The sequence below is a fragment of the Glycine soja genome, chromosome 10 (assembly GCF_004193775.1).
Source record: "Glycine soja cultivar W05 chromosome 10, ASM419377v2, whole genome shotgun sequence".
NCBI lineage: Eukaryota > Viridiplantae > Streptophyta > Magnoliopsida > Fabales > Fabaceae > Glycine > Glycine soja.
Window position 1 is genome coordinate 42,715,637 of NC_041011.1, and position 27,408 is coordinate 42,743,044.

The 27,408-nt window shown below is 31.9% G+C and overlaps 2 protein-coding genes across 3 annotated transcripts; one reads left to right on the plus strand and one right to left on the minus strand.

The window, feature by feature from the left end:
• Positions 1-965: 965 nt before the first annotated feature.
• Positions 966-5,830, minus strand: LOC114372093 (protein trichome birefringence-like 18). 2 transcript variants are annotated; one of them, XM_028329492.1, is made up of 4 exons: positions 5,610-5,830; positions 4,584-5,423; positions 3,125-3,399; positions 966-2,055 (listed from the first exon to the last, which is right to left on the minus strand). In XM_028329492.1, the coding sequence occupies exons 2-4, from the start codon at positions 5,266-5,268 to the stop codon at positions 1,252-1,254; spliced, it is 1,764 nt and encodes a 587-aa protein (XP_028185293.1). In that variant the 5' UTR covers positions 5,269-5,423; positions 5,610-5,830; the 3' UTR covers positions 966-1,251. The 2 variants fall into 2 exon arrangements, with proteins under 2 accessions (XP_028185293.1, XP_028185294.1); XM_028329493.1 differs by having other exon boundaries at positions 5,549-5,830.
• Positions 5,831-16,421: 10,591 nt separating this feature from the next.
• LOC114370041 lies at positions 16,422-18,708 on the plus strand. The gene has a single exon (XM_028327333.1). The coding sequence runs from the start codon at positions 16,957-16,959 to the stop codon at positions 18,370-18,372; it is 1,416 nt and encodes a 471-aa protein (XP_028183134.1). The 5' UTR covers positions 16,422-16,956; the 3' UTR covers positions 18,373-18,708.
• The last annotated feature ends 8,700 nt before the right edge of the window (positions 18,709-27,408 follow it).

A 27,408-nucleotide genomic window follows, 5' to 3' on the forward strand; every position in this document is an offset into this window, starting at 1 on the left:
ACTGTGCAAAACTATAACCTTAAAGAGTAATTTGGAGGCATGTTTTGCAATGACATAGGTTTTACCTCTAAAATGGACTACATTTTAAGTTACATTTGTGAAACCGTTTCATTGAACGTATTAGGCGTTTTTTCAAAAGTAACGAGTTACTTCTGCGTACATGCCTAAAAATGTGTATTTTATCCATTAAACAAGTTTCTAACATATATTCAAACATGTGTTTGAAAGTGTATAACGTTTAAAATTTTTCTGATGGATGCTATTTTTGGCACCAACAAAATACAATTTTTTTTAGAGGAACGAAATACAAAATTATTCACTATGAAATTAGTGCTGATGTTTTTTTTTTTTTACTGAATTAGTGCAGGACATTAATGGATATTAATATGTCTATTCGCACTTTCTAAATAATGTTAGCCCTATTTTTTCAAAAAGTGTTGAAAATATTAGTTCATGGTTCATTAATTCAATTGGGATTTATATCGGGGTTAAAGCAGTAATAACTAGATATATATTATGATATTTTACATCATTAAATAACAAATTAATGTAAAATTATAAAAAAAATATGTTAAGTAAAATTATAAATGAGTACAAAATGTTAATACTACATGTCCTGCAAAATAATAAAAAATCTAATAAATAATTAAATAATAGTAATATATTTTAATTTCACGTATGAGCTTTAATTTATTTTTAAAGTATATTAGAACAAAAAAATTAATTGAATTAAAATGTTTTAAAAATATATAAGTGTTTTATATTGTTGCCGATACCGAGTGTCAAAATATTTTGAAAGATTATTGAAAATCCATCCGTCTCTTCATCTTTCAGACAATTTCCCAAACAAGAACAATGTTTAGCTTAAACCTTAAAAGCAACTTGAAATTTTAAATTTTGTCAATATCATACATTATCCTCTCCAATGAATTAGTAACAACCACCAAATGCAAGAAACAATAATATAAGGTGATATTTAAAATCAGAACTTGCTCATGATCATATTACCCAAGTAGTAGTACTGATGGCTTTCGATGGTTGAGGAATAACCTAAAATCTTATCATCTCAATGTTTAAAAATAAATTAATTTCCCTGTAATAAGTAAATATGTTATGCTATGAAAAGATTCAAGTGGACTACTACTACTACCTTTACCCCTCCCAAGACAGTCACATTTCTACAAAAGTCACAGCATATTGCCTCTTGAGTGCAGAAGCACAACATAGTGAAGTCAAAAAAATAAACACATCTCATGATGCACTTCCACCTTCATATTCTCTCCTAATGATTTCAAACACAAGTTCATTCCATGTATCAACGGGGCCTGGCATGCACCAGTGCAAGCAATCCTGTGGTGGTGGCCTTCCATCAGGTCCACGTTTCGTAATCTTATTGGGATCAGGACTCCTGTAAGGACCAGGGTGACCATCATGCCTGTATTGAAAGGCTTCAGTGATATCCATTAGCCTCAACTTTGATCCATTTGTTGCCCTTTCCACTGCACGGTTAAAGCCCGTCACCTGTTGCTCATGCATTATATTCGTGTGCACATTTTCCACCAGTTCACCAGGTGCAAGAGGCTTAGCCTTCCCAGTGCACGATCCACCTGTGTTCCATGCTCCACCCTCATAATGGTCAGGTGAGTAGGATCGCACTATTGTAAGCCCTTTGTAATTTGGAATTGTAGCAATAGCAGTTAGAAATGTTTCAACAGATATGCCATATGCTTTAACACTGTCAATCTTCATCTTTCGAGACTTGTCAGGCCACCACAACTGTCCTCCCACTATCTCATTGTTCAAAATATACACAGACTGCTTGGCAAACCAATGACCAGAAGAAAGAACAACCACATCAAAGTTTGGGATGTGTTCCATCAACTTCTCATCAGGGGCATCAAGATGGAGCTTATCCACACCGCCGGGAGCATAGTCAAATGGTTCGGATGTTAGTTTGACAAGCCACGAGGACCATATCCTGACAATCATAACAGAAGTGGACCTAAAATAATATCGTTGCATGTTACGATTTCCCCGATTCTTTGGTGTCTCTACCTGAAAGTACAAGATTTTTAGTTAAGCTTCTCATCATCATAAAATGGATGCTGACACATAACCACCCCTATGTAGAAACCTACGTAGGTATATATAATAACAACAAAGCCTTATTCCACTAGGTACCTACGTATGTGTATACGAATATTTAAAGTCAAATGCATGATGCTGACTGGCAACAAACCATTTGATCATGAACATGGCATGGTGCAGTTGCAGCTGCAGCACCAAGGCCACAAGAAGACAATTCTTGACCTACAGCAAAAAGATGCCTTTTTTCTTTTAATTTTATTATGGTTTCATTAACCAATAAAAGGGAATATTTTTAAGAACAGGGACTAAGAGAGAAAGTTTTTGTAACTATAGGAACTACATGAGTAATTAAACCTTTTAATATTATTTGGATGGGAAAGGCTGTGGAAGGCATAAATTTTCAAAACAAAAGTTATGATGACACTGAAGACCTGGAGGAACATCTCCTGCAGTTTTATAAAAATAAATAAATAAATAAAATATTGAGACAAACTTCATCTCACTTGGAGCTTGGTTTTACCTTCTAAACATGTTTATTAAGGAAAAACATCACAGATAGATATATCAAATAAAAGAAATCAGGGGTTGCTTCAAGATGCCAAAAAGGATGTATTTGAAAAGTGCAAGAGGATTTTCTTGAAATTTTTAAATTCAAGCTAGTATTGCGTGTAACTTTGACAAAATGTTGATAAATTAAGGATTATCATAATAAACTCAAAACTATGTTCACATGCTGATGATAGTAACATCAAAAGCTGTCCCATCTAATTCTTTAAGGAATTATTGTGTTGAAGTCCTTCCCTTGAAGCAGGAATTTCCTTTAGGTTGTCTATAATTTGCAGTGAACTATCTATGATTCAGTATACAAAATTTAAATATTCGAGATGTATCCCTATTTCGAGAAAAATCATAATCACAAAAAACATGCAGCATCCATAAGATATTAATAATGACAAATCAGCAGTGAATACATGAATCATCTTGGAATCATTTTATTTTCCCTGCAAATCAGATCAACAAGGAATAAAAAAATAACCTGCCACAGAATACATAGCATTGATTCCATCTGGTTTCGGGCTACTGAATCTCCAATGAAAGCCAAGGTCTTCCCTCTCATCAGCTCCAAGAACTTTTTGGGATCAAATCGTGGGAGGTCACATTGAAAGGGCTTCCATCGCCAATTTTCATAATCCTTATCAGGCCTCCCATTACCCTGGCAATTCTGCATCTGTGTCAATACAGGGCACGAATTGTTTGTGTATAACGGTCCCAATGGATCATGTATCCAATTTCCACGGTACAGATCACAGCCTACAAAAACAGAATGAGAAACAACAATTAAAAAATTCAACACAGTAATTCCAAACAATATTGTTAAGAAAAAAGGTTGTGCCTATTTATATGAGAAATTTTAGTAACAAGATACAACTACCAACAATTAACATATTTTGCAAACATTTAAAAATATGTAGCAAATAGCAACACAAATGAAATCTCCTCACTTTAGAAAGAGCAAGATCAATGATTCAAACTCAGTAATCTATGTCTGTCTGTATGTGTCTGTGTCTGTCTTGTTTATCAACCTAATCCAGACTACAGAGGTCCTAAATTGTAGTATGTTTTTGAGTCTCAAACAAAATAATTGAATTATATGTTTCATATTTGAGTCAGTAGTCCACACAGCTAAATATTACAACCCAAAGTCAAGATATGAGTCAAGCTATGGATTGTGCAGAAAATAAACCAAAACTGTGGCTTGTTTACTCTAGTAGAAATAAAACAAAAATAGCAGTCCAGAAATAATAATAGGACAGTTACATGGTAGGGCAATTATACACCTATGCAGCAATTAAGAAGGCCAGAATTAATAATAGGGGAGTTATGCACTTATGCAATATTATTTAATTGACTAATAATAGGGCAGTTATGTAACAGTTATCTAATTGTATGCGGTGAAGTATAGGAAAGGGAGTGGACAGTTTCTTCTGTACAGTGTTTTTTTCAGTTTTGGAAGGCTAAGAACTGTTTTCTCAGAGAGCCTTGGCTGTAAGGCCAGTATCGTGTTTGTGTACTGTTTCTGTTTAAAAACCTATCACTAAACTACTGAATATTCCAACTGATTTTAAAAAATTAGAATTATAATATGTTTCATATTTCAATTTATTCACAGGCTAAAAACAGCATTAGCACCACAACAGCATCAAAAGCTAGGGGGGCGTTCTGCAGCTATAGCGTTCTATTTAAAACCCTGGAAAAAATGGGTTTTTGAAGCATATATCAGGTGAGTGCCACTACAGCGTGCTATTGACTACTATGCTCCACATGCCAAAGGAAAATAATCTTAACACTCTTAATTAACCCTATTGAAAATCTAAACAAAGATCAAAACAACAGGAAGGTTACTAGAAAATCATTCTAGACAATGATACATCGACAACAAGCAAGTGCAGGTGAAAAGATTACAACTGCAACCTGAATCTACAGAACCAGCTTACCAGCAGAGGGTGTGTTATTTGGCTTCTCTACTGATGCTGGAACAGCAGTTGAAGTGGAATCACCGGAAGAGATAGAGGTCTCATTTGGTGCTGTACTTACAGCACTGGACGGATTGATCGAAGCCACTGAAGTGGGTTCCTCCATTCTAATATTATCTGTCTCATTAGAAGAATTGATACCTACCAATGACGTAGTTGTTTTTGAATTCAAATCAACTTGTGAATTTTCTTGAGTAGGCAAGCTACTATTGGCTACATCTGTGGCGTTATTATTCACTTCCTTGGTCATTGTAAGGTTCACTGAAGTAGAGTCACTCAAGTCCACTTGTGAGTTTAAAGTGGTATCAGTTTGTTCTGTCTTACTATCGCTAGGCACCTCAGTGGAAATTGTGGAAGATTGCAGATCCTCAGAGGGAGGGTTTTTATCAACAAGATCTAAACTCGTATTCGAGTGACCATCATTAATAGAAGCTTCATTCACTGAAGACACAGGCAAATCTAGCTTCTCTGAACTACCTACACTATAAAAATATCCCTGAACCGTGGCACCAATTGGGGATGATACAAGAACCCAGGAAGCATAAATTAAGAAAAATGCCAGTGCTCCCACCATAATCACAATCCAAGAAAGAGGCCTTGGATGAGAAGACATTCTGGGAGAACCTTTGAGGGTTGTCCAAGCCATGTCATATATTCAACACAATCAAGCCCTACTACACTAAACCCTGAAGCATGAAATCATTCAAAACCATACAAAATATCAAAGCTTCGAGTGATCAAAATCACAGAGATTCAGGTAACTAGTGTCTGAGATGAGATCAATATCCCCCGAGAGCAACCCTGTCATAACCACAAAAAACACAAAATAATCAATATGATACGAAGAATTGTGACTGAAAACGTGAAAAAGCATAAATATCTAGAAATTATTATTTTTTAAACAAAAATCAAGGAAATGGACATACCCAGAAAAGAAAGTGTACAAAGAAACAGATTTGAAACACAGAATGAACGAAAAGCAGAAACCTTGGCGAGGAGATTTTCTGGGTATACAGTGGAGAGAATGATGAAAACGTTGGATCAGCGAAAGAACGCGGAATTTGGGTGGAATGGCAACAAGTTTTTGCCTCTGTTTCTGATGCTTGTCCCACTGCGCAAGGAATGGATAGCGATTCAAGAGAAAGAGTCTCAGATGTGTTTTTTTGTTTTTGTTTTTGTTATCAACAAGAACCTCACCTAAAATTCATGGCACTTCTAATTCTAGGTCACATGCATGTCTTTTTTTACTTTTTATTTTTTATTTTTACTGATGTTTATTCAAAAAAAAAAAAAATAGAGCAAAGTTTTGAATTTTGATAATGGACAAACTTCAAATTCAAAGGACACGGGTAGACTGACTCAAATACCCAATTAAGGGTCAATTAATTATTAAATTTCCTCAAAAAAATTATCAATTATTAATTATTAGAATATAAATTGATTTAATTTTGGTTCTTTAGGGTAAGTTAAATAATGAACTAACCTGTTTATGGATGAATTGTCGGTTGTTAAGATTTGCTATTTGCTACTGCTACAAAAGAGTTTCTTCGTACACGCAATTTATTTTTCAGGAATAATTTATGAATGAAATCAATGAATTGCTGCTATTTGCTTTGGGTTTTTTTTTTTTTTTTGGCTTACGAGATATAAAATTTTTGTTTGTTATACTTTCTTGTGTCAGTATTTCAAGTTATTCACATAAATTTGATTAAAAATATCTATATGGGAGTATATAGGAATAGTTTAAAAGACTTTATTATTTCTTAGTATGACTAAATTTCTTAAAATATCATTATCAAAGAAATTTCTTAAAATATGTAATCATGGATTATGGTATGAGAAGATAAAAGTTTTCTATGCTCTCACGCTGAATCGTCAATTGAAAAGAAACATCTTGATTCACATGAACCGATTCAAGTAAAGTGTAAAATGTTAATTATGTCGGAAATTTATTCTTCTAGCTGATATTTTAATATATTCGTAAAAAAATAAAGGAAACTTACATATAACCTCGTTATATTGTTTTACGTTTTTTTCTGGAAACTTACATAAAACATGAAAATGAAATGGTTGGATTCTAGTAAAACTAATAAGGGACGAGATAAGATTACATGCCCTAGTTGGCAAATCCTTGTTTTATAAAGTATCTAAGGTTGAATACGAAGGGAAGTTCAAAATTGATTTGCCTCTATAGTCTATACAATGACGAATTGTGCAATAAATAATAGAAGCAGAAAGGCTAACGATCCTCTTTTTTCGTCACTTTTTTTTATGTTAGAGATTTATTAATAATCACTTATTCCAATGAATTTCATGTTTAAATTAAGAGAAAATCGTTAAATAATAAGCTGATTTCATCAAAATTAATGATTTTTAATAAATCACATAGAGAATATCAAAAAGAAAATATTAGAGAAAATGTTGGTAGCATTTCTCTTCAAATAAATGTATGCAACCTTTAAATTTTCTTTTACATTTTTTCCCAAATGTATGCAACCTAATTTAATCGCTTGATATAAAAAAGAGTATTCCGAAATTACATGCAAAGCATTTGTGAAGTATTTAGTTTTTTTGGGTTAAATGGTATTTTTATTTTTATACTTAGTTTTTATAAGTTGTGCTATTGAGTTTTATATTTTGTAAATATTCAAACTTTTATTTCTATTATATCAAACTTGGGTCTCTAACATGTTAAACCAATGATATAAAAAATAGACTTAATTTCTACTTGATCAACATAAGTGATTAAGGATTTGAAATGAACTTTCATATTTCTCATGATGTGAGTTCAAATTCCCTCAATGTCACTTTTCATACTAGACGGATAATTTTTCTTCCGGAGATCTCTTGATTTCTAAGAATTAATTGAGTAGTTACAATTAAGTAAAACAATTTACAATTCAAGCTTATTTAGTAATTTTCTAGGTGTGGAATTTTGCTAGCAGCCCCAACCCCAACCCCGACAAGCCATTGGGCATTAGTGCCCTATTTGATAGTTACTTAGAGTGTTTTATGGTTCTACCATTTTTTTTTCATTAGAAAAAATATCTTATCATAATCTCATATATTGGATATTAATTCCTTTTAAATATATTACTTAATTTTAATTTTAAATTTAATTTAGCAACTAGCTCAAAAATATTATTTTCAACTTTCCTCTCATCCTTATATTTTTTTTCATCTTTATTTATAATTTAATTTTGACACTTTTTATTAAAAATGATCAAATAGTTAAAAAAATATTGTATATAATATAATTTATTACAAATTCAAAATATATTTTATTTAATAAAAATGTTAGGTAAATTAGATCACAAAACTCATATCTCTAAGTTTAACCAAGTGTTTATAAATATATTTACAAATTATTTATTAACAATGTTTTCACATCAATAGCAAAAATCAAACTCATATCCTTATAAATATAGGTTTATTCCTTTATAACTAAACTAACCTCTACTCACATATTGTGTAAAAATATGAACTATTTTAGGAAGAATCTTGTTTATTTTTACATAAATGTCATTTGACAGTAAAATATTTTCACTTGTAAACAAATTATAATTTTTTTACATTTTTTATTAACAAAGAGTAAGTTTCTGCACTATTTTTTATAATGAAACTAAAAAAAAAAAACACTTTTCAATATTACATTTTAACAAATACATAATCACCAACAAGAACAATTATATTAGCTTATTTCTACTTTTATTTCGAACAAAAATGTATTGGGCTTATTATCACAATTTTGGTCTGAGTGTTGCTAGGTGCATTCAACAGTATTGCTGATGCACCCAACATTTTTTATTAATGTCCAAAATGTCTCTGGCTTATTGTTCTTTTTTAAGTTGTTTTTTCTAACTAAGTGGTGATCCGTAAGCAGATTTTTACATACGGATCAACTGAATTATACGAATGAAGTTGATTTGTATAAAGTATACGGATCAAGTTTATCTGTATGTTTTATACGGATGAACTTCATCCGTATAAACCATACGGATGAACTTGATTTGTATGCTAATCATACGGATGAACTTTATCCGTATTGGTTTTTGGTTGGTCCATATGAAGATGATCTATATGAGGCCTATGAATCATCTTCATATGAAAAGGTAAAATTGGAAAAATGCAAAATTGCTGGGTGTACCATCAATTTCGCTGGGTGTGCATAGCAGTGCCCTTTCTGTCCACATGTATGGACTTTCCATTTTACCAATATAGGCTGATTATACTGGGCGTTTTGGTCCTCATCTATACAGGCCCACGTGGATGGACCGTTTTTTCGTCACTCAACGCCGGCCTTAGCAGTATGCAGCACCCTAAACAACCCCACTCTCTTAAATTTTAAATAATAAAGGTTTAACTTATATTACTCCTATATCCAATTAGTCACTACTACCATTAATCTCTCCAGGCATTATTTATTTGGTCCTTGTATGTATAGTGTACTTTTAATTTTTTCTTTATTTAAGGATTAAATTAATAATGAGCTACATTTATATGAAATAAATTAATAATGTGTAAGAAAGTTAACGGTTAACCGTTAACATATGATAACAAAGACTAAATTAGTAATGTTTACACATATAAAAACCAATTTAACAAACTTTTATATACAAGAACTAAATTAAGAATCCACTATACATACAAAAACTAAATTATATGTTTAACCATAAATAAAAATGCCTCTTCAAATGGCTAATTAAGCAAAGCTAATTGGTATTGTCCCGCGTGTGTTCCGGTTCATGCACGTGGTTGTGATTTGTGAGATTGAATAATTTGGTCTACCACGTGCCTACAATGATGATGACACACGTGCACATTATAGTTCACAGTGGGGGGCAAAAGAGGAAAGGCAAAAAACTCAGAGAGAGAGAGAGAGAGAGAGAGAGAGAGAGCATCATCTTGCTCATTTGCTATGTTTTCTCATTCTTCAGTCTTTGCTTATTCACCTTTATTTTAGTTTGGGGACCATTTTATTAAAGGAATGTCTACCCAAAGTGGGACATAAGCCCTTGAATTCTGATGAATGAGAGGCCATAATTAATCCATAACCTTTCTCAACATGGCCAATGCCTCCTCCATACCCCCCCTAAAAAAATATATACCTTAAATTAAAAGAGAATTGTTTTAATTTTATTATAATTCTTACATGACATAACGTAGCATACTTATTTGGTCAATTTGAACCTCTTAATTTCCAAAAGCACTCATAGTGGGTTCTTAGTAAGGCACACTTAGGTCTCTATCAAATATGGGGATAGAGAGAGAGAGAGAGCAAAATGAGTGTTATTGTTTGACATAAAAAGAGAGCCTTTCATTTCTTCAAAATGTCTTTGAAATGCTTTTATCATTTGGGCACTGGGTCCTGTCTAACACTATCCTCACCAGTGGATTCCATTCTAATTTCAATTAATTAATATTAATGTAGGTTTTAAATTAATTTGACAAATAAATCCACTCGATAGCTGTTCTTTCTTCTTATACCTTTTTCTTTGCCCCCTTTCATTTTTGTTTTCCACAAGTTTGACGGTATTTCCTTTTTCCATTATCATTAGCTTTTCATTATTTAATTTCACAGAAAAAAGCGTGAGTATTATATTGCAAAGCTATATGTTTCTTTTCTAATAAATAAAAGTTGAAAGTTGCAGTACAAAATAAATAAATGAATAAAATATGTTTTAGATCCTAAATATATATTCAAATTTTGTGTTTAATTTTTTTCATTTTTTCATTACATCAAGTCTCTAATAAAATAATAATTTTATTTTTGATTTTTGATATTTTTTACTCCCAAATAAATTAATAAATTTTATATTTGTTCTTTCATAAATTTATTTCATTTTTTATTAGTCCATTTTAAAAAAACTAATAATAAATTATTTTTTTATTAAGGAATAAACACATAATTTGTTAATTTCTTATAAACTAAAAAAAGTGTTAACAAAAAAAATTATTATATTATTAGGAACTCAACTATTATATTATTAGGGATTAAATTTTAAAAAAATTATTATAAAATAAAAACATAAAATTTAAATATTTATTAAGAATTAAATACATATTTTAACCTAAATAAATAAATAAAAATTGAAATAGACAAACAGCCCAAGTCCAAGATTGAATAATGTCACAGAATAATGTTGCAAATTCCTCAATATTCTGAATCGAGAGCTGATTAAAACATGTAATTTGTGTTTATAATTCGTGCACTTTACGAGTCACAGAATAATGCTGCAAATTCTTTAACGAGCTTTCATGCGCACGTTTGGGTGTATTTATATTTGTATAAAAAAATTATTGTTTTTTATATTAAAAAGAGAAAGAAATTAAATTAAAATAAGTAATGTAATAGAGAAAAATAATAATATTAAAATTAATTTGGTTTTTTTACTGCGATTTCGCATCTCGATTACAAGTTATGAATAAAAGCCAAATATTTTGACCTCGATCATATGAAAGTGAATTAAAACTTCAGGAAAGCTAAACATTTCTGACTTTTTTTCAAGTGATTTCTTAGGTAAATTTTAATATTTATTCATTAATTTGTTAATCCATATATACCTATACTCATAAATAATAGGTGTTGAAGGGAAACTTAGAACATGTTTGATTTTCTGATCACTTTTTCATTTTAGTTTTTATTCTCCAAATTATAATTCAAGTAATTATTTTCTCATTCATAATCTATTACATTTTGAAAATTGTTTTCAACACAGGTGTTTAAAAACTAAAAAATAGTAAAAATTAGGAGTTGTTTACCCATTTATTTCTTTTATTCTCATGTAGTTCATCCTCTTCGGCTCCCCGATAATTCCACACTCTATCTTGTACCTTGCACCCCTCCACCAATTATTTGACGAACCTTATTTAATTATACTTTGAAAACTAAATACAATTTTTAGATCATAGAAGTCAAACACAGCCTTAATTAACTTTTTCCCCAGTTATTCTTTTGTTAAATGCTCTATGCATGAATTAATTTGCTACACATGTTTTCTTTTGATATAGTCTTGCTTTAGTCTAGCTAGTTCAGACTTTATCCATGTATGGCTTGGTTTATATATGTGTGATTCAGAATTTAATAGTACTTAATTAAACATCGGAGTTTGATCAATAGGGATAATGTTGGTATTTGAGGCAATTTGATCCTTATAAGTCCACAATTAAACATGTTAAACTAAACTGATCATATGCAAATATAAATGTTAGACCAGATTGATCCGCAAAATAAATGGGCTAGCATAATATAGTTATTGGTTTTTAATAATGTTAAAATAAAGCTAAATAAAGATTAGATGTTGTATTTTTTGTGTAAACTATATAAAGATTTTTTTTACTGCACTATATAAAGATTAAAATAGTACTCTTTATCTTTTAATATATTTAATTTTTCAGATGAAAAATGTAAAAAGAAAAAAAATCACATGGACTTTTGATTTAGCATATTAATTAGCTAGTGTGCCCCAATAATTAAGACTAGAAATAACACAGAGTTGACATATTTCAACTTCAATTTTGGTTTATATAACAAACTTGGCATGTTTAATTAAATAATCTATGTAATTATCAGGTGGGATATATTATATGCAATTGGTATATAAAATAAACCGTTAGCTTGCTCTAAGTTTCTGTAAGTTGGTACTACTGGCACCTTAGTATTTCTAATTTGCTGATTTAAATATACATATATATATATATATATATATATAATGCTAATTGTAAACTGTGAATAGGTTTTGGTCCATAAATATAATTTAAGATTTTATGAAACAATACCGCAAGGATTTTAGTTATAAATTAATTATATATAAAGCCCCCAGCTAACTATATAATGATAGTGGTTAATTAATAAACTAATTTTGATCTATTGCCTGAAAGATACACTCATCAATGTGATTTCCTATAGCCGAAAGTATAGAAGACATGCTTAAAAACATGTCCTGGCAAAGACTTTTTCCATACATGGAAACCCACCTCATGCCCCAAACCAGTCCTTATGTTTCCTTAGCTTTCACACTGATATGAGCTTTAATTGTGTGTGACTTTCTCAAACACTTGTTTCCATGCCCCACTTCAATCTACCACACATCTGGAAAATTAATTAGAGTAATCAAGTGAGGTTAATTATATGTTCTTATAGGAACTATAGTGACATCATGTATCATCACCCATTATGATAACAAACTTCACATTTTTCTTCACCAATTGTATACATGCTTTTCAATATTGCGTATACTCATAGTAGCTGTTTTGGATCACCCTCCAAAAAAAAAGGCACTTTGTCCCATAATTTTTTGTTTGAGGAATTGGTGGTATTCGTGGCATGCTAGCGTGCAAGCCAGCATGCATGCTTGCTATATGTAGCCCCACGCATGGAATCAAATTAGGATGTTCGCATGGTGCAACGAATATGCACACCCTTTTGTGTTTATCATGAATTTGCAACGAATTTGCTTGCTACATAGCCCAACGCATGGAACTAGATTAGGATATATGCATGGTCGCATGAATTTGTACCCCCAGCACACACTACACCTTTTCAAACTTTGTTGGTGCATTCAATAATGTTGGTGCGAGAGAGTACTTCTATTATGCTTAATTGTAAACTGCTAAAAGATAAGCATAATGAAAACACAGAAACCTCCACTAATGGCTCAGGTGGTCTGAAATATCAAAATGGATATTTTAACATTTATTATTTGTGTATTATTGGAAACTGAAATTACTCATAGAACATTTATGCTAGCATTATTATCAATTGATTTCATATTTCTATATATGCATACAATATTGCTGACCAAATTACAGTTTCAAAGGCAGAAAGTATATAATTTGGTAAAAAGAAAGTTATACATCAATAAAACGTCCTAGCTAGCATGATTTCCATGTAAACATTTTAAAAATGGTCAAATTATTTTCAGTTTTATTTAACTAAATATACAAGTGACTATAGATCTTAGAGACTTTTTCGTCCTCAATTCAGGAAGATTCCAACAGCTAATTGGGAAACCTCCTCAATTGTACATTACAACACATTTACGTTTCAGGAAAAAATGATAAAGGTGGGTCTGGAATGCTAGCTCTTTCGTTAACCACACCCAATTAAGAAGATTTCTTTTTTGCTTTCCTTTTTACTTTTTGTGGGATTAATTTGATGCTCATTATATTGTTAATGGGCCATTAATTATGTGTTTCACAATGTTTTGTCATAAGTTAATAAGTTAAAGATGTACTTGGGTACTTCCCATAATCGGTTTGAGAATCTAATATCTTCCTAGATTGTGCAAATGAGGATGCTGGTTCGTTGCATACATACAAAAAGACGAAGTAAAATGCATATTCTTTGTTTCTCGAACACTCTCAAACTTCAATCCCTTGTTTTCTCTTTATCGTTATTGATTGACTAAGATTTATGAAGGCGACAATAAATCAGTTTAGGATTACAAAACAGGTTTGACTTCATTAGCCATTTGCCACATGACACGTGTCACATTCAAGCTCGCATCAGTCAATGGATGCAAGAACAATGGGAGTTACCTTTCCCAAAATTCTCTTGAAGAGCTATATACATTTCTCTAGGATTTAACAAAGTCAATTTTTGTGTTTCTTCACTGCATATCCCTATAAATGCTATATTTGCCTTTATATATTTCTCTCCACCTTGGCTTCAAGCAATTAATGGGACATATTGGATGTCATTTTAATTGAGGGAAACATATAGAATATAGCACGGTGATGATGAAATAAATCTAATTAAGATGAACACAAACTAATTGTCTCCAAAAGAAATTATAATTATAATCATTTTTGGGTATCCCAATACTAGTAACATAAGGCTCTTTTATTTTTACCTTTTATGCTCCAATTTTTCCCTCCATGTGCAAAAGGGTGAATGAATGGATATAATAATAGAAGTAGCAGCCTGTCTTTGTAAGACCAGAAGAGAAAAATTATTACAAAGTTAGAATAACTGATCAGTGAGAGCAAGGGTTGAAGGAATGCATGATCGAGTTTGCTTTTTAAAGGCACCAATATCAATGCAGGATGGGCTCATGGCTGCTTATTTATTTTCCGACAATGCAACATACAAATCCTTCATTGCCCTTCCATTGGTTGGCTAAAGTTATGGCAAAGGTTGGAAAAAAAAATAACACCCTTTAATTTGGACTCCGTTTACTTTTAGCCTATACTCCATCCCGTATCATCCTAATCTTTAATTTATTGAAAATATTGTCACCACCAATTAATTTTCCCTTCCAAGACTCCCAAATTAAATGCTTAATAAAATTAAAGTATAGTTATAGAAAAATCTTATCAGCATTTGATGGCTTCCAATATCAAATCCGACCAATTAACACACACTTCCCACTAACCATGTGATGTGAATGAGTGACCTAGTTTCCCAAGATCGCTGGGGAGGCTAGGGGGTATTATTTCCACTATATATCTAAAATTAATATGCACCATATATGTCAATATATATATTCGGAAAATATCGTTCTCTTAGGTATACGCCACTATCTACATGTTTCTACCACCTTCCTCCATATATATCTGTTCCTCTCATAACTATTCAGAGTCAAAGTTGATCCACTAATTAATTATTCACACAAAGTGCACTCAGACCACTGCTTTATGATTTTAACAATGGAAATTACTTGCTTGGAATGCACATAATTGTTTGATGCAAACAAAATAGTATTTCAAACAAATTAATATCGTTCAGACATTAAACTTCTTAGATGTTGAACTTCTCAGACCACTGCTTTATGATTTTAACAATGGACATTATTTGCTTGGAATGCACATAATTGTTTGATACAAACAAAATAGTATTTCAAACAAATTAATATCATTCAGACATAAAACTTCTTAGATGTTGAACTTCCCACGCCTATATTTTGGATTCATAGGACAATCTAGATTTATATATATGGCAAATTAAAGGATGGAAAAATAATATCCTTCAAAATTATGCATAAAATAATAATAGTTGTAAGATTTTTCTTCTTATTAATTTTGGTCTCAATCATGACAGTTCTAAGGAAAACGTTACGCACAGGAAATTAAACTACTACAAGAGAACGAAAATTAACTGGGTATAGACAATTTTTTTGTACCTTTCATGTGGTAATTAACCAGTCAAACTGTCAACGTAGAATTCATAGGCACATGCATGCTAGCTATAGGATTATTCTATGCTCATGTATAGAATAATCATAAACACATAAATGATTATGTTACGTTTGATGTTATATATAACTAATTTTGATAATGAATTTTCGCATTTTTTATAGTATTTATTATTTCTAAATATGATGTGTAATCCAACAAAATTACCGTCGGAGACCACTATATCTCTTCCTGGTTTTATTCTCATCAATGATGATCTCACAATTTTAAATAATTGAAATTGCCATCAGTGAGCCTTGGACATCTAATTATAAATATTTAAGAAATACTACCAGTCAATGGAATTGATCATGAAGGATCTTTGGACCAATGAATACCGACTTTTGCTTAAACACTAGAGCATTTTCACAGATCATTAATTATTATCACTCACTACCCTATCAAATTTCATTTCATTCGTTATTTTAATTGGCCATGTACACTGCATCATGTGAGAGTAATTTTAGGGCATTATTCTCACAAACAAAACCACTTGCTTTAATAAACAAGAAAAAGGAAGAAAAAAGGAGAGCTAAGCACCAATAATGACATGGCCCTCAATCCTAAAAGAATACAACAGCATTGAAACAAAAGTGTTTCTTTGCATCCAAACATAACAGAAAAAGTTTCCTTTACCAACAACTATATATCAATCAATAATTCAACAGCCGAGAATCTAAAAATCCCACAGAGTAAAAACCAAAGCATAAAATCCCAGCCCACCCCAAAAACTTAAACACAGAAAAAAACACATTGGAGGAGCTTCAATTCAAGCTTTCATAAATCACAATCACAAGTTAAGCCTCTTCCACGCGCTTCTAAAGCGGCTGAATCTTAAACAAGAAACAACACCATCTATCACCCCCTGCCATTGCATGTGGTTTTAAATACTTTAACCTCACTCACCTTTCTCTCTCGTTGATAAACACAATCACAACTCTTGTTCAAACACCCCACGAGCTTCTCCAGCATTTTCAATCCTCTTCTCTTTTATCCTTGTCGCTCTGCACCAAAACCTCCCCACTCCTCAATTATTTATTTATCTATCTCTTCCTCTTTTTTCTCATACACATTTTCTCAAACACATGGTGCCCTCACTCCTTCGTCACTTCGCTCTATAGCTTAAATAACCCAACAAGTTTCCCTTCAAACCTCAACCATGGCCCTCGAGACGCTCCTCGTGAAGGTCAAAACCGCCATATCAAACAGCATCGACTCGGTTCCGCCGAAGCTCCTGAAGAAGAAACCTTCTTTCAAAGCGAAGCAGAACGTCGGCGTTCTGGCATTCGAGATCGGCGGCGTGATGTCGAAGCTCCTCCACCTCTGGCACTCGCTCTCCGACGCCACCATCGTGCGCGTCCAAAACGATGCCTTGAACCTCGAGGGCGTGCGGAAGATCATCTCCAACGACGAGTCGTTCCTCCTCGGACTCGCCTGCGCCGAGTTCGCCGAGTCGCTCCGAGTCGCGGCCAACTCGGTGACGCGGCTCAGCGCGCGCTGCGAGGACCCCGCCCTGCGCTCCTTCCACTGGGCCTTCCTCGAGTTCGCGGACTCGGGCCGCGACCCGAACATGTGGGCCCTCTCCGGCCCAAAAGATACCGATTCGAAGCTCAAGAAAATGGAGCGTTACGTGACCCTCACGGCAACACTCTACCGCGAAATGGAGGAGCTCACGGTTCTGGAAAACTCCTTCAGAAAAGCCCTGAATCACGCTGACGGCAACAGCAAAGATCAGCAGAAACTCTACGAGCTTCAGCAGAAGATCTTTTGGCAGAAGCAAGAGGTGAAGGATCTAAAAGAAAGATCTTTATGGAGCAGAAGTTTCGACAGTGTTGTTGTACTCCTCGTGAGGTTCAGCTTCACCGTTTTAGCAAGGATTAAGGTTGTCTTCGGAATCGGTCGCCACATGCCTTGTCTATCTTGTACTTTGTCGGCTTCCGCCACTGTTTATCCATCTGACCAAAACCCTAATGGGTTTGTTTATGAGTCATTGGAAGAAGAAGAAGATTTGAAGCTTGAAGAAGAAGAGGCGAATGGGTTTTTTGCGGCAAACTCGAAGCTTTTGAGGCCACCCGAGAGCACGTTGGGGGCTTCGGGTTTGGCTTTGCATTATGCGAATCTGATCATAGTGATGGAGAAGATGATAAAGTCACCGCACTTGGTTGGTGTGGATGCGAGGGATGATTTGTATGGGATGTTGCCGAGGAGCATAAGGTGGGGTTTGAGGGGAAGATTGAGAGGGGTGGGGTTTTGTGCAAGTGATCCTGTTTTGGCTGGTGAATGGAGAGATGCGTTAGGGAGAATATTGGGGTGGTTGTCACCTTTGGCACATAACATGATCAAGTGGCAAAGTGAGAGAAGCTTTGAGCAACACAATTTGGTGCCCAAGACTAATGTGTTGCTGTTGCAGACTTTGTTCTTTGCTAACAAGGACAAGACTGAGGCTGCCATCACTGAACTGCTTGTGGGGTTGAACTATATTTGGAGGTTTGAGAGAGAAATGACTGCTAAGGCTCTGTTTGAATGCGCCAATTCTAATGGGTTATTGTTAAAGTTGAACAAACCCAGTCAATGAGAGCGTTCATGTATGATATATATGATGAGTTTCTTTAAATTTCTTACTCTTCCTTCAAGAGGCTCGAATTGTGTTTCTCTTGAAGTTTAATTATATGGGGGTTGATCATTTTAGATGTATTGAAATTGAACCAAGTGATCGATCGATGATAAGGTCCTTGATCTGGGTTTGTTTTGCTACTAACCCACCGGCAGCCACCAGGTCTGTAAATGGAATATCAGTGTCTGTAAATGCATATATGATTTTTTTTAGTGACAAACATCTACTACAAGAAGTGTGAATTGGCCTTCATGATTCATAGTTCCACAATCACGAGAAAATATTCCTTGTGTTCAATTATAATTTGACCATAAAACTTGTTATTGATATATTTATATTGGAGGAATTAATTTGTTGCTGTTGTTTGTGGCTGCATCACTAATTCCTGTGTGTTTCATTTGGGAAGTGATAAACTACTAATTATACTCAATCTTTTCATATCTTGGAAATGCATTCATTTCATATTAAAAAACTAGCTACAATGGGCCCTGCTATTATTCATATACAGATATACTTATGTTTGTGTGTGTGTATATATATATATATATATATAGCGAGACGTGAATTTTTCCAAATTGAGGGGACACTTTTCCGCTCTTGTTCCTACGCTTTTTATGCAAGGTCGTTTGCATGCGTTTTTTTTTTAAGAAAAAGATAAAAGACTCAAAAAGTTGTTTTTATTGAAATATTAAAAGAGTATGTTACAATTATTTTTTTTAAAATATATATAGCATAGGGATATTTAACATAGATAAATAGTTGTAAGCATCGAAAGAGAAGGTCATTTTTGTGTAGGGATCTATCTCTATTAAATAAATAATGCATTTTAAAAAATAGAGTATACGTAGTTTTATTTTAGTTCATTAGAAAATATTCATCAATATATATACATATAACCGTTTTATTACAATATAAATTAGCCATTTACTATTTGCTATAATTTCACATTTTATACTCTAATTACTACACCCCTCATTTTATAAGATCTACATTATTGGTGTAGTAATGGGAATTGATCATTTTGACAACAGAAAAATATTTAATTGATAAAAAAGTAAAACAAGGGGAAAATAGTAAAAAGAAATTCAATATCTGGCATCTGAGATAATATTAATTAAAACTCAACTGTTAGGGATTTACTATATATTAGCTAAGAAGTTGTGGCCACGTTATCGTAAACTCCCAAAACTGTAATCCAGTTTGGTCTCTAAAGTACTATAATGAGAATAAGAACCTAAATAAATTAACAGAACAGTTATTTGATGCGAATAAGCATGATTTTTTAGCCTCCTGAAAAAAAAGCATGATTTTTTAGCCAATTAGCACACTAACAAATAATACATAGTAATTGGAGTTAATTTAGTTTTCTATAAAAAAAACACATATTGTTTCATAATTGATTTGTTAATGAATTAATCAAAATTATTGAATAAGATCGAAGATTTATCCTTCAAAAAAAGATCGAAGATTTATATACATTTTACTTCAGTACATTAGACCTAAAACATACATTTAATGTTTTAATTGGCCGATTTTATTTTTAAGGAAATCGTCCGATTTTTTATCCAACGTTTTGATTCATATATATGTAGAAAATCTAGGAAACTCATATCCAGTATTAACATAAACTTTGCAGTCTTTCATTTATCAAAACGAATCAAGCCAAGGGGAAAAAAATACGATTCTATAAATTGGTGAAACCATCTTAATAATTAATGTATATTTTACTCAGTATATTTGGAAATAACATATTTTCTCTTTCATCAGTTTTTTTTAAGAAAACTAGAAATTGATTATGTTTAAAAATGACCAAATACGCATGTAATCATTTGATTAAATTATTGAGGATCGAGCTAGGGAGCATGTATTATTAAACGACGCGAGGGTAACTCCTCCCCTTCCTCCCTCGTCTTCTAGCCATCAAACAACTTGTTCACATCCTTTAGCTGTTTTTTAGTTTCCATTGTTCTCTTTCTTTGGTCCCTTTCTTCTTTCATGTGGATGAGGGATCTTTTCCCTTTTAGTGATTCACGCACCTCAAAGTAACAACTAGATCAATTTGTCCAGTATAATAGTAAATATCGCCACCTTTTATGTCTGAATGTGTGTGTCTACATCTACATATATACAATGAAAAATGAAAAAAAAAAACAGTAAACCTTAACCATTAAATTAATTATTACATGATCATATGATCAAAATTTAAGTAAAAGAATCGATATAATAGTGTACAATTCTGTTACATATATGTAAGAGAATAATTTATGTAATAAAAACTTAGACATAAAATTTCATTGAATTAATAACCGTCACACATCACAAATAAAATTAATATCTGATCTAATGTGTTAAAAATTATGATTAAGAATCACTCGTTATCTTTAACTCAGAAAAAATGATCAATATTATATATATATATATATATATATATATATATATAATATAAATTATTATATTTTGATGGATATTCTAAAAAGCAAATCACATTACATAAAGGACTTTCTTTTGGAGTATTTATATATTAACTTGTAATACGAGGTTGCAAAATAGTTAACAAAGAATGAAAGTATCAGGCGCATTAGTTTAAACCACATGAGATTGATTGTCTTAATGTAAATCTGTTTATTTACCCCGACGTGTACAACAATGGGTTGTGCAAATTTCTTCAACATGGTTTTCAACACATACGTACATATCAAGTAAGAAATGTGAGAGACATTGAAAAATTTATCAAAAGAAAAAAACTGAGAAGCTCTTTGAGATCTATGAGAGGACCTTGAGCTTTAATTGATTGCATTTGTCCCCGTAAGGTGATAGCATATTGATTCAAGTGCAAGTAGATCCTCAGTTAGGAGTTTGTCCAGATAATTGTAGAAAATTCAATCCAATTTGGAATGGCATTCCCTTTCGAAACTCGCTACTCCTTCCTGTCACACATTTTAGCCACATGTTTAATAATCTCATATTATATTTGTTTCCTATTAAAAATTTAATGGCAACAGAATTTTCAATATTTTGAATTACATGTTTTTATAAGAAATTTTATTATTTCTTTGGTCCCTATGAAATCAAACTTTGTCCAAATTTTCTCTCTCTATTTCTATAGGATGTGTGTATTTTTTTTTTCACTCTGTCATTCTCGCCATGTTTTTCAAAAGGTTCGCATTTTTTCGGTTCTGTTATTGTAAATCAGTATCTTTGTCTATACATTATATAGGATAAATGTCTATTTTATATTATTAAAAATTATAATAAATATATATATTTAAATATAAATTAATTATACTGTGGATTTATAATGAATAATTTTAATTGTGATATAACATAACATTATTTATAATACAAGTTCTTTTTAAAAAATTGAAATTCAATTTATAATAACGATAAAAGAAAATAGATTAAAAAATATAAACTATTAAAAAAAATCAAATATACAAATTAAAAAAAAGTAGTTTGAGATGATTAGGGATAATTTTTTTGGCTAATTACAAGAAAAATGTGTGGATTGCACTTTTGAAGGAGTGAAGAGAATAGATATGGAAAATCTAATTGAAAGAATGAAAAAAGTGAGAGACTTAGGAATAATTAATCTTTTTATTGTGTATTCTAATCTATAATATAAAAATAAATATTTTTATCTTTTATCGTGCGTTCTCTTAGATTGCAAATGAAATAGTTTTCACTCTAATTGATATCTAGGAACTAGTATACAACTTTTCGTTTGATAGGTTATTGGACGAACTTAAGACAGCAATTTAAGTATGTGTTTGTGTGAATTAGGCGTGTGTTGTACCATCTCATTTTTTTAAATAAATTAAAAAGGTTTTTTTAAGATAAATAAATAAAATTTCAAAAAATAATGAGATTTTTATAATTAAATAAATAAGAAGAAATATTTGTATTATAATAATGGTTTGAAGGAAAATAAAAAAAATATTATTTTTATAAAATAATAAAAAATAAATAAATAGAGTAAATAATAGGTTGTGAGTATTCTTTTTTTAATTTTTCGTTTTCTTTTTTCTCCTCCTAAAATGCTCTTTTTTTCCCACATACATTTAAACATGTATTAGTAAAATGACGATCTTAGACTCGTTAATCGTTGGATCGTTGTGATACTTCAGAACCAGCTTCGCAACTCAATTTCTAGCATTCTCACCGATGGAAATTTTGAAATAATGTTGGAGGTGAGAGAAATTCCCTTTGCATTGTAGTTTTTTCTTTTTTCGCTGAGACCCAAACCTCTCCCAGTAAAACTATGATCCTGGACTCGTTAACTGTTGGAATATCATGCAATTTTGATACGTGGTTTGAAATTCAATTCCTCACATCTTCACCGTTGGGATTTCCGAAATAATATTCATAGAGAGAGAAAAGTGAATCGCACGAAAACAGTGCAAAATGAAGGCTTTAATCTCTTTTCCTTTCCTCTAACGCTTGGAAACTCTATCAGAGCAAATTAGAGAAAAAAACTTAAGGAATCACAGGAAACCACTAGAGATGCTGCTATCACTGTAAAAATACACATGTGAGCCGGCCTAGAGGTAAGGGATTAGTTTATCGCAATTGAGGTTAGAATGAACATGTGTTGGGATCCTTAGAGAATTAAATTGGAATTTATTTTGGGATGTTTATTGAATTATAGTTTTTCCTTTATGTTTATAAATATAATATTGATGTCCTGATGTGAATTGGTTGATAAAATTGAGTGCTCTTCGTGTTTTTGTTTTTTTATACCCATGATTTTGATTAATTGATTTTGATATAATTGTATGAAATTATTTGAGAGGTTTTACTCTCCATGTTGTGATAAACCTTTTGTATAAATTGTTATATTAAGATTATGAAATTGTGCTTCAAATTGTGAGTATGTGATAAATTGAACCTGTGATGAATGGAGAAATACATATGTATTGAGTTATGAGCTATGAATTCTACAATCATACAATTGTAAGACCCTTTAAGGGTGACGAGTTTTTGCGTGATGAGTATTGTGATGGGATCCACTGTGGGAACCCGACGAGTATAATCACAAGCGCGATGAGATAAAATTATTTTGAGAATAATTAAGGAGTTGTGTGTATTGCGTAGTTCATAGGTAAAGAGTATATGATTTATGAGGTGTGATAGCATGTTAAATTGAGATTGTACCATTGTGATTAAGACCGAGTGTATGAGATAAATTAAGTGTGTATTGACTTGTAATATATGTGTGCATTGAGATGTGGTGTGCATTGAGTTGTGAGCTATGAATTGGACAATCACACGACTATAAGACCCTTTAGGGGCAACGAGTTAATACGTGATGAGTATTGTGATGGGAACCACTGAGGGGACCCAACGAGTTTAATCACGAGCACGACGAGATAAAATTATTTTGAGAACAATTGAGGAGTCATGTGTTTTTTACAGTTCATAGATAAAGTCTGTGTGTTAAAATGTTTTCTGGGTTGGACCTGAATCAGGAGGGAGAGACCCTGACAGACTCTTCGGAGTGTAGGCCTTGGGGGTACATACACTCGATTTTTTGAGTGTTCCTTTAAGCCTGTGTCAATCCCACATGGTTGGAGCATTCTCGCAAAACAGCGTGATCCTGATTGGTCTTCCTATGATTTTACCTAGTGAGAGTGACCTGACTTACTAGTGTGTGATTTGTCTTGTCATGTACTCTTAGACACCTGACGAGGTTTTTCACTAACATAGTACCACATTGCATATATGATTGAGTCTTAATGTATCAGTTGCATAATGTTTGTGTATTGATCGATATTGATTGATTTAGTGATATTGTGTTTTGATCCTTGAGTGCGTGAATGATGTGAAAATGAATGAGACATGTTGTGTTGTGATGTGATGTTACGCGATAAAGTGGTGGAATGACGTGAGCTATATTTAAGTAAGTTGTATCTCATTTATATGATATGTATATCTATGTTGTCTTGTTTCCCTCTATTAGCTAGAAATATGATAACTCACTCCTCGTGTGCTATTTTGTGTTTGGATCCTGTGATGATCACGAACTTTGTGTTCGTGGGAGCAGATGGTAGGTGGATGACTATGGAGAATCTCATCCTAGAGGATGCGGGAACATAATGTTATGGATGTGACATTGGGGTATAAGTTTCTATATTAATTGCATGAAGTCTGTGACGGCCTTGTTTTGAGTCGAGATGATTTTATTATTTATTTGGACAAATTTTATTATGATGTTAGAAAAATGAATGTGAGTCTTTTATCCTTTTGAAATGTTTTGATTTAAATGTTTTTAAAAATTATTAATTAATTTCGTATTTTTTATTCCTTTTATTATTAGTATATATATGTGTGGGGTAGAGGGTGTCACATGTATGACTAATGTGGAAATGACTAATAACCAAACAAGATGATTGACTTGAGAAAAAAAATTATATATATATATATATATATATATATATATATATATATATATATATATATATAACTTTATACAACAACTTTGGGATAGATATGGCTACCATGTACAAATGGTGTTAAAATCTCCTACAAAAGATAAAGAGATTAGCAAGAATTTTGACTCAAGTAAGCATCCATTACATGTACCATCCCACTTGATTGTCACTTGATTAAAAACTCGTAGTAGTCTGCTTATGAACAAAGATGGTTTGTATAAAACTGTCTTTGTAACATACACATCAAAGGCGGTTTTATAAAACCATTGTTAACGCCTTAACATACTTTTAATTTCAAAAATACCAACGCATGTTTTACTACAACAGTTTTTTAATAATCGATGTAGATGAGACGATGTGGAATCATCATTTTGTAGTAGTGCTTGTTTTCTTCACATTGTTATAGGGAATATATAAAGGGTATTCTTGAAAATATAAATAAATACACAAGGGAGGTAAGTTAGTAAGGTCTATATATCAACTGAACCTTTTGTTGCGCCGCACCAAGGAGGAAGAGCCTTTATGTCACAAGAGGTTAAATGAGTTCTGTAATCCGACAGTCATGTTAATCTTCCCTATTTTCTCTTATGTGTGTGCAGATACTTATCATAGATAGACCAGTGATAGCTTACGGCTATTTATCAGTTGTGTACTCACATCGCGGCACTAAGAACTTTTTTGGGCACATTAATTGTATCATTATAAAACATAGATGATAAAAATTAGTAATACAAGAAAGGAGGAGATGATGTATATGTTTTCCGTTACTTTATCATACGGACAAATGACTCAAAATGAAAGATGAAAACAAATAGGATAAAAAAGATGGAAAGGAAGAAGCTAAATAATAGTTTTGGCAACAGGACGAAATCATGCAGGAGCATCTGCGCATTTGAGGATACACGAATCATGTTTCGAGAAGGATAAAGGGGTTTAGCTGGTTTGTATAGTAATTTTATAGCTTAATTATCAATTTGGTAATCAAATTATTTTAAATTATTTAATTTAGTTCTTAATTTAAAAATGTTTAATTTAATTCTCAAATTCTTAAAAATAATTAATTTGATCCCAAATTTTTTTAAAAAAATTAATTTGAGTCTCAAATTTTTATAAATGAATTAATTTTGTTCTCAAATTTTTTAAAATTTGATAATCAAATTGAACCATTTGAAATAATGTAAAGACCAAATTAATTCATTTTTAAAATTTGAGGATCAAATTAATTTATTTTTTAAAAATTTGATAATCAAATTGAATATTCTAAAAATTTAAAGATTAAATTGAATAATTTAAGATCAAATTGATAATTAAACCTAATTTTATTCTCACTGGCAAATGAGATTTTTGCGAATGTTAGATAGTCAAGACGTTGTTTTCAATTAGTCTCATGCATTGTAATTCGGTGGTTGGGTATGGATACATCTAGTAATACATCATGGTACAACATATATAGAACTTTGGTTTGGTTCTTTAGAATTTTGACTTTGGAATCTTTTACCTTGCAGAGTTCTTGCTTCTTTGTTAACACTTACTAACATGACATTGCAAATCAGGTCAAAAGTCTTACTGCCACCAACATGAAAGCCACAGAATGGTAAAAATTAAACAACATCAACTCATCAAGTTCTTTGGCTCCACAGTTGACAAGTTAGATTCTTCAAGAGTTCAAGTTCAACAGTGCCACATGAAGTTAGATCGACAAGTTTCTGTTTATTACATTTGAAGGCTTTTACTTTCTACCTGAAACAGAATATTTTTCAAATATATATATAGTAGTTTGTCTGTATTTCCAGTCCATGTTCAAATTCAAACTACATGTTATCTATTGTAACAAGTGACTGTGACGTATTTCAATAAAGACTTCAAAGTTTAAATAGTAAAAGTATCATTCGCATTCCATGAGCTGTGCCTTCCATGTATTTTACCAATTCTTATCCACTGTGAAATCAAATTACTATCATGGCTTAAAATTTGTGCAACATGTAGATTCAAGACCAAAAACATTGAAATGGACTTGGCCTAGTAAGAAAATGTGTGTTTCTAAGTAAGGCAATTATCCAACATGCTGCTCAATAAAGAGTCTCTCACAAATAAATCAAGTTCAGAATTAGCATTTGTGTTCTTTCCAAAACAGAAGATATTAACATGCCTAGTGACAAGATGCCTCAAACTCAAAGCAAGAGTTTGAGGGGTTTCGTTCAAACCAAATATGTGAAACTGATTCTGCACGAGGAAAGAGTTCAGTTCCTAATTATACTACATCATTCTTGTTAGTTGTTATGCTCCTTTTCCTAGATAATGCGTGACTTCATTTACAAAAACCAATTAAAAACTAGTTATGATCCCCAAAAATATTGGTTTAGAAATCTTGGAATAGTCATGGTTGTTGAAACATCAAATATGGTATCATCAACAATTCAACATATTAATTACCTGGTCATGTCATGGGGCTATAAGAACCTGGCTTTGTGTCACTTAAATAAGATAAAATGGCTTAAAACTTAAGTGTCAGATTTTAATGGACTCTGTTGTTAATAACATTTGAGAACCAAACGTAAGAAACATATAT